Source organism: Penaeus chinensis, chromosome 28, assembly GCF_019202785.1.
Source record: "Penaeus chinensis breed Huanghai No. 1 chromosome 28, ASM1920278v2, whole genome shotgun sequence".
Lineage (NCBI taxonomy): Eukaryota > Metazoa > Arthropoda > Malacostraca > Decapoda > Penaeidae > Penaeus > Penaeus chinensis.
Window position 1 is genome coordinate 15,600,341 of NC_061846.1, and position 7,500 is coordinate 15,607,840.

Genomic DNA, 7,500 nt, shown 5'->3' on the forward strand with positions numbered 1-7,500 from the left:
GTGTATTTAAAAGACAAGTCATGATGCAGACTAAAACCAAATTTAGATTAATCTTAGGGTTAATCTTTCAGATTACCGGTATTTTCATTCGTGTTGAGTAATACTTACTTGTTTCTGTTCTCTGATTATAATGGGGATAGTGAAGAAAAAAAGGTGAAAAGTGTAACCATTCCGTCAGGACTCGAAGAGCCAGCTTCGGGTCAGAGCAGCAGGGAACAGGGTGAAGCAACTTACTTGCGGACATGAGCGTGGCTTCGGGGAACTCCTTGACGAGGTGCAGGATGAGCACGCCCGTGGCCTGGTGGACGCCGTGCGAGATCACGTGCACGAGCAGCGCCATCACCAGCACCACCCAGCCCCAGCCGCCCTCGGGGTAGTAGTGGCGGCCGATGGTGGCCTTCTTGTCGGGGTCCTCGGTGCCCTGCTTCTCGTTCTCCGCCTCCTCGGACGGCAGCTCCGAGCAGGCCACGCCCGACGGCAGGTCGCCCAGCAGCGACGAGCGCGCGTCGGAGGCGAAGGACGGCGTGTCGGAGGCGACCACCACCACGCCGGAGTCGCGGCCGCCGCCCGAGTTCCCGGAGCGAGACAGGCCGGAGTCGTCGCCGTCCCAACCGTCGCCATTGGCGCCGGGCAGCGACTTGGAGCGCGACATGGACATGCTGACGCGTCTCACGAGGCTCTCCTATGCTCGCGTCGTGCTCGCAAGCATGACAAGGTGGGCGGGGTTCCGCTTCAAACAGTTAACCTGTCTGTTGACCGCGCAGCCATTGTCATTTTCTGAGGCTCTTTTTTCATTTCAGAACTCGGCTGGCCGGTTTATTTTCCATCGTGACGCAGAGCGAATCCCCTTTGACATGTCAGATTACCTTTCTCTGTTTGGTATCCAGATTTACCGAAAATAATTCCTCCAAATGTTCATTATCAAGATATCTATTTTATTCATATATCTGCGAAATTACCGAAACTTTCCTGTTAGATGAAACCCTGGAATAAAATGTACACTTATGAGTATCTTTATAGTAATAATGCCAAATGTTTTCCTCATTTACTCGCTTTCTACTAAATATTTCGAGAAGATAAATACCCGCGGTTATCTTCAGAAAAAATCGATATGATCCGCAGATGATCATTATTATGTACACTGATGATTCAATGAAATGATGATAATGATAGATTTGGATTTGGTAATGATGATGATGACGATGGTGATGATAGATAATAACAACGATAACCACTAAAATCATATTCATAATCATGATAAAATGGTAATGATGATAATGGTGGTGATGATAATGATAACAATGGTAATAGTAATAATGATAATGAAATATTAGTACTACTACTAATAATAATATTAATAATAATAATAATAATAATAATAATAATAATAATAATAATAAATAACAATGATAACAATAATAATATAAATAATAATAATATTAATAATAATAATAACAAGAAGAAGAGTAATAATAATAATAACAATAATATTAATTACTATTATTATTATCATCATAATTATTATTATTATCATTATTGTTTTTATCATTATTATTATTATTATTACTATTATTATTGTTATTATTATTATTGTTGTTGTGATGATTACAATAATGATAATAATAATAATAATAATAATAATAATAATAGTTTATTAATAGCAATAATAATAATAATAACAATAACAATAATAATAATAGCAGCATAAACAACAGCAGCAACACAAATGATAACAATAATAGCAATAAAAATAACATCAACAACAGCAACAATGCTAATGATAATTCCAACGACGATAATAAAGATAATCATCCCAAGCCGACGCCCAAGGGACCGACTCGTGTCCTCGATTCAAAAGGCAGGATATGAGGATCTTGGACCAGAAATAGACGTGGCCTTTGGAGAGAGAATCGGAGGGTTATTGTGAGGAGGAATCGAGATGCAAACGTGGATATCAGGAGGAGGGTTGTGGGAGGCGGGAGTGTGGATGGAAGGTGGATGAGGGGGTTGTTGGTGGAAGGGTGGGTGGAGGTGGGGTTTAGGTGCGGAGTGGAGTGGGAGGAATGTGGAGTGGGGGTGGGGGAAGGCGGGAATGTGGATGGAAGGGTGAGGTGGTTGTTGGTGGAAAGGTGGGTGGAAGTGGGGTTGTGGACTGATCTTGTTGTGCGTAGTGAAGTAGGAGGAATGTAAAGGGGGGGGGGGGGGGGGGAGTGGAAGAGTGGAGGCGGAAATGAGGATGGAAGGATGAGGTGTTTGTTGGTGAGAGAGTGGATGGAATTGAGGTTGTGGACTGATCTTGTGGTGCATTATTTGCCACAGTGGATTTCAGAATCAAGGTATAAGAAGGTAGTGTAATATATGGTAATAATAGATTTGTGGGAAATATAGTCGAATGCGTAAGATTGTCGTCAATTGTTACTCTTTCGCTTAATCATTGAAAGTTATTCAGTATCTTTGCCTGAGATATAATACTCATGTTGTTTATATAACAATGGCCAAGCAGTGATATCAGTTGCCCATTTTAAGTTCTGGAATTGGTCATTAGCCAGAAAACTGATAGATAACGGGAGATGTAGACAGACAGATAGACAAACCAAAAATATAGATAGAGATTTAAGGTGAAAAACAGATTTATAGACAGGTCAAACATACATGAATTAATGCAAAGCTAAATGAATTATGCTTCAGGCAGACAGACAGATACAAAGACAAACAGATGGATAGAGGCTAAAAAAATAAATGAAAATAAATGGACATATGTGAATAAATCAGAATATAAACCGATCGAGACATGAAAAGACGGAGCAGATGGATTTAAACAAGAAAGATAAATAAAAATAGTTAAAAAAACAAACCAGGTTCATGTTCAGCGTGCCTCGTGTGACCTTTGACCTCGGTTCGGACCATCACTTCGCCCTGACCCGATTTGAGTGTTATTGCAAACCGGCCAAAGTCATATATAGAATCCAAATAGAATTCGGGTCATGGCAGGCAGAGAGAGGAAATTGTGAGAGGAAAGAGTAAACGAGAGAGTCTCCATCTTGAAAGGAGAGAAAGGGAGAGGGAAGAATAAGATACGTGGAGATAACGAGGATGGAAGGAAGGGCGAAGAACAGAGAATTAACAAGTAAGGCAAAAAAGAAGATAAAGGAAGATAATATCGTTAACCTTCATGATAAATTAAATCCTTCTACAGAACAACCCCCCCCCCCCTTCCCTTCTCCTCTCCCTTACTTTCCGAAACAGGATTTTTTTTTCACTCTTTTAGGTGTTGAGACAAAATATTTTTATTCATTCTACAGCATGAACAAAATATATTTTACTCTCTCTGATATGAACACATAGTTTCTCTTTTTCTGTCTTTGTATAAACACAAAATGTTATTTTCCTCTTTCTCTCCTATGAACACAATATATTGATTTTTCTCTCTATGATCAGAACACAAAATATATATTCTCTGCTACTGCAACTGACATGAACACGTTTTTTTTTTTTTTTTTTCCCCTCCGGTATAAAAAAAATGAAATAAAAATCTAGTTTTCCGATATGAATATGAACACATTCTTTTCGATATGGGGATTTTTTTTTTCCTCTCTTTCCATTATGTAAAAAAATGTTCTCAGATATGAACACAAAGTATTGAAACATTTTTTTTTCCTCTCTGGTATGGAACGCAATTTTGTTTTCCCCGATGTAAACACAAAATATTTCTCTCTCTCTCTCTCTCTCTCTCTCTCTCTCTCTCTCTCTCTCTCTCTCTCTCTCTCTCTCTCTCTCTCTCTCTCTCTCTCTCTCTCTCTCTCTCTCTCTGAACGAAACAGTTTATGTCTCCTTGGCATGGAACGCAAAGTATCTCTCTCTGACCGATTTATTATACTCCTCTTTGATATGAAACGCAAAAAATATGCATTTGTTTCTCCGGAATGAACACAAAACATTTTTTCTCTCTACGATACGAACACAGATCACTTCGGACGCAGCCACACCCTGCCTGGGCGTTCATCAAACACTATTCGACGAGCAACATCTATTTTCGCGACAGAAATCCGTGTGGTCTGTGTTCGCGCCCGGAGGAACTGGCTTGCAATGCTCTGCAGGGGCGTCTTCGTGCAACAGAGGTTTTAAATCAGAATATTCTTTTGAAGGAATTTAACCCGAGGAGTCCCTGATTTCTTTCGTAGATGATGGATGTGCTGATACAAAAAATGCGATTTTGATGTTGATGTGCAATGTTGATTATGTATTTCTTGTTTTCATGTTTGGGAAAGTATGGTGTTCTGTCTGTCTGTATGTCTGTCTCCCTCTTATCTCTCTCTCTCTCTCTCTCTCTCTCTCTCTCTCTCTCTCTCTCTCTCTCTCTCTCTCTCTCTCTCTCTCTCTCTCTCTCTCTCTCTCTCTTTCTGTCTCTCTTTCTCTCTTTCTCTCTCTCTCTCCTTGATCAAAATCTACTTTCGTTGTTATTGTCAGCACCATCAACATCATTAGTATTATTCTTATAACCACGATCTCTATTATATTTATCAGAGTAAACCACAGTAATAATTACCACCACTTTTCTTCTTCTTCTTCTTCTTCTGTCACTACTAATGCTACTATTATCAGTATTAATCTTATTACTACCTCTGTTACGACTATTCCTATTATTTCTCCTACCACCATTATTTCTACAACTAATTCCATGACTTCCATTACTGCTACTACTATTTCTACTATTACTATTACTACCACTACTTCTGCTATCACTATCACTACAATTCCTTCTACTGCTACTATAACAACAACAACTGCTACTGTTTTTGTTATCATAAACCTTACTCTCTCCATCCTTATTACCATTTCCATAATTATTATTAACTCTGCAAATTGCAAACTTTAAAGTATACGTGTATCATGGAAATCCCACGTCACCGGAAGATTTATAGTCGAAATACATCAAACAAAATGATATACTGTATAATAAACTCCAAACGTTGCATAGAAAATTGCAAATACTAAATGGTAATTTTGTTTTCCCTCGTTGCAACGGCGCCGAAGTTTAAATCAATTTATAAAAGTTATTTATATTGGACCTCCCGTGATAAACAGCTTCGGTGTTTACATAATTACATTTGCACATGAAATAAATCCACATGAGTTATGAAAGCTCGCCTCCCTCAGATCTGAATATCCACCAAAACAGACAACAGCCCGGCGAGAGAGTGGTGTGAAATCGGCTGTCGGGTTCTGTCGGCCGAAGAAGGCGTCGGCGGCGCATTCGGAGCAGGGCAGAGCGCGAGGAATACTTGTGATGTATAATGTTCCTGCGAGCGCTCGTTACTCTTCGTCTTTTTTCTGTCTGTTAAGAATATGGGCCCAGCACCACATTTGTGTGTCTCTCCGCGTCTGTCTCTAGGTTCATTTTATCTTCCTCCTATCTCTCTCTCTCTCTCTCTTGCTCTCGCGCTCTCTCTCTCTCTCTCTCTCTCTCTCTCTCTCTCTCTCTCTCTCTCTCTCTCTCTCTCTCTCTCTCTCTCTCTCTCTCTTTCTCTCGTATATATTTGTGTGTGTGTGCGTGTGTGTGCACACACACACACACACGTATGTTTGTGTATAAGTAAGTACGTTTGTATATATGTATTTATAGAGTTATAAATTAACGTTATAATCAAAGTCTAATCGTAGTAAAGATAATTCCATGCTCCTTTCGGCCGCCCTCTTCGCGCGAGGCCCGAACCGGCCCTCGCCCTCCTCTCCCCGGCCGTCAGCCTGACGAAGAAAATTGGCAGTAAACACGACCCGAACATCTGCGTCGCCTCCGGCAGGCAATTATGCAGGCGAGCGACGGCGGGGCGTGTTTACCGTTTGTCTGAGTTACGGCTCGGTCATCGCCGCCGCTGCCTGATTGATGGCCGTCGGAGTCATCGCTCGTTACGGCAACAAGCGGTGTGAGTCGCCTTTTGGGGCCGGTGCAGCGGGAGAGGTAGGGGGGGGGGGGGGCTCGAAGGAAGCTAGAGTATCGCTCACCCACACAGGCGCAGGTGTGTGTGTGTGTGTGTGTGTGTGTGTGTGTGTGTGTGTGAAAGAGAGAGAAAGAGAGAGAGACAGAGACAGAGACAGAGAGAGAGAGAGAGAGAGAGAGAGAGAGAGAGAGAGAGAGAGAGAGAGAGAGAGAGACAGAGACAGAGACAGAGACAGAGAGAGAGAGAGAGAGAGAGAGAGAGAGGAGAGAGAGAGAGAGAGAGAGAGAGAGAGAGAGAGAGAGAGAAAGAAAGAAAGAAATTGAAACCAAAAGAGAAAAAGACTCAGTGATAAATACAGAGAGAGAAGGGAAAGAGCAATAACAGGAACCGAAAAAAAACGAGAGAAATGGAGAGAAATCAGAGCGGGCAACGGAGAGCGAACGAGAAAATGAAGAAGAAAAAAACGAGATGAAACGGAAGGCCATTGAGTATAGGATACGATCCCAGGACTTGAAGGAATGGCAACATTAGACAGAGGCAAAGCAAAAAACAACGAAGGTAAGATAAGGTAAGAGAAGACGATTTAAAGATCGGAGGAGATATGCGTCACACAAGAGACTGAGGCAGATAAAGGGGAAAGGGAAAGAGAGATAAATAGGGAGAACAGAAAATACGATAAAGACCGACTAACGGAAGATAGAGACATGAAGTAAAGCATTGATTTAATTTGGGGCAAAACAGTGGTTAATTACCCAGAGACAATCGCTGTTTATAAATGGATTATCGAAAAGGGAGGAAGGAGAAAGGGAGGGAAGGAGGAAGAGAAGAAGGAGGGAAGGAGGAAGAGAAGAAGGAGGGAAGGAGAGAGGGAGGGAGAGATGGAGGTAAAAGGCGGGAGGGAGGGAAGAGGGAAGGTGAGAGGGAGGAAGAGATGGAGGTAGAAGGAGGGAGGGAGGAAAGAGGAGGAAGGAGGGAAGAGGAGAGGATAGGGAGAAGCTTAAGAGTGATGACGTAAGACCCAGTATGCACCATCTTGCGTGGAATGAAAAACAAGGAAAATAACTTGCTGAGCTTAGCAACAAACACGGTGACAGGAAGAGAAAAAGAAGAAGGAGAGGAAGGAAGGAAGAAGAAGGAGGAGGAGGAGAAGAGAAGGAAGGGGAAGCGATGAATAGATGTTGAAACCAGAGCGTGAGACTCGGGGCCTCAGACTTATGGGTTATAGACTTCAGATAAAGGGATTGTTTTTTCTCCGCCTTCTCACGTGCCTTTATTTCGTTATCTTTGGGGAGGGGGGGGGGGGGGGGGAGGGGGAGGATATGAGATATGTGGAATACGGCCAGGAGGATGAAATACGATACAGCAAGTGCACTTGTTTTTGTTTTTGCTTTTTCACAAACTCTCTTGAAATGACTTACCTCCGTCTGGCCTTATTTTTTCATGTTTTTTTTAGCGAGACGTTCCACTCTTAATAATATAGAAAAACCACATACTATAATACATACAAACGCACATACTCATACACAGAGCCATTATTCTATCGATATCGCCATCAGCAACA

At 41.8% G+C, this 7,500-nt stretch overlaps 1 protein-coding gene across 3 annotated transcripts in view; it reads right to left on the reverse strand.

The window, feature by feature from the left end:
* The window catches only part of LOC125040259 (monocarboxylate transporter 12-like), a 206,297-nt gene that overhangs the window by 104,324 nt on the left and 94,473 nt on the right, over positions 1-7,500 (reverse strand). For all 3 annotated transcript variants that reach the window (XM_047634816.1, XM_047634817.1, XM_047634815.1), the window contains exon 2: positions 235-984. In XM_047634816.1, the coding sequence (XP_047490772.1) occupies positions 235-658 (424 nt within the window). In that variant the 5' untranslated portion in view covers positions 659-984. The remainder of the gene's footprint in view (positions 1-234; positions 985-7,500) is intronic.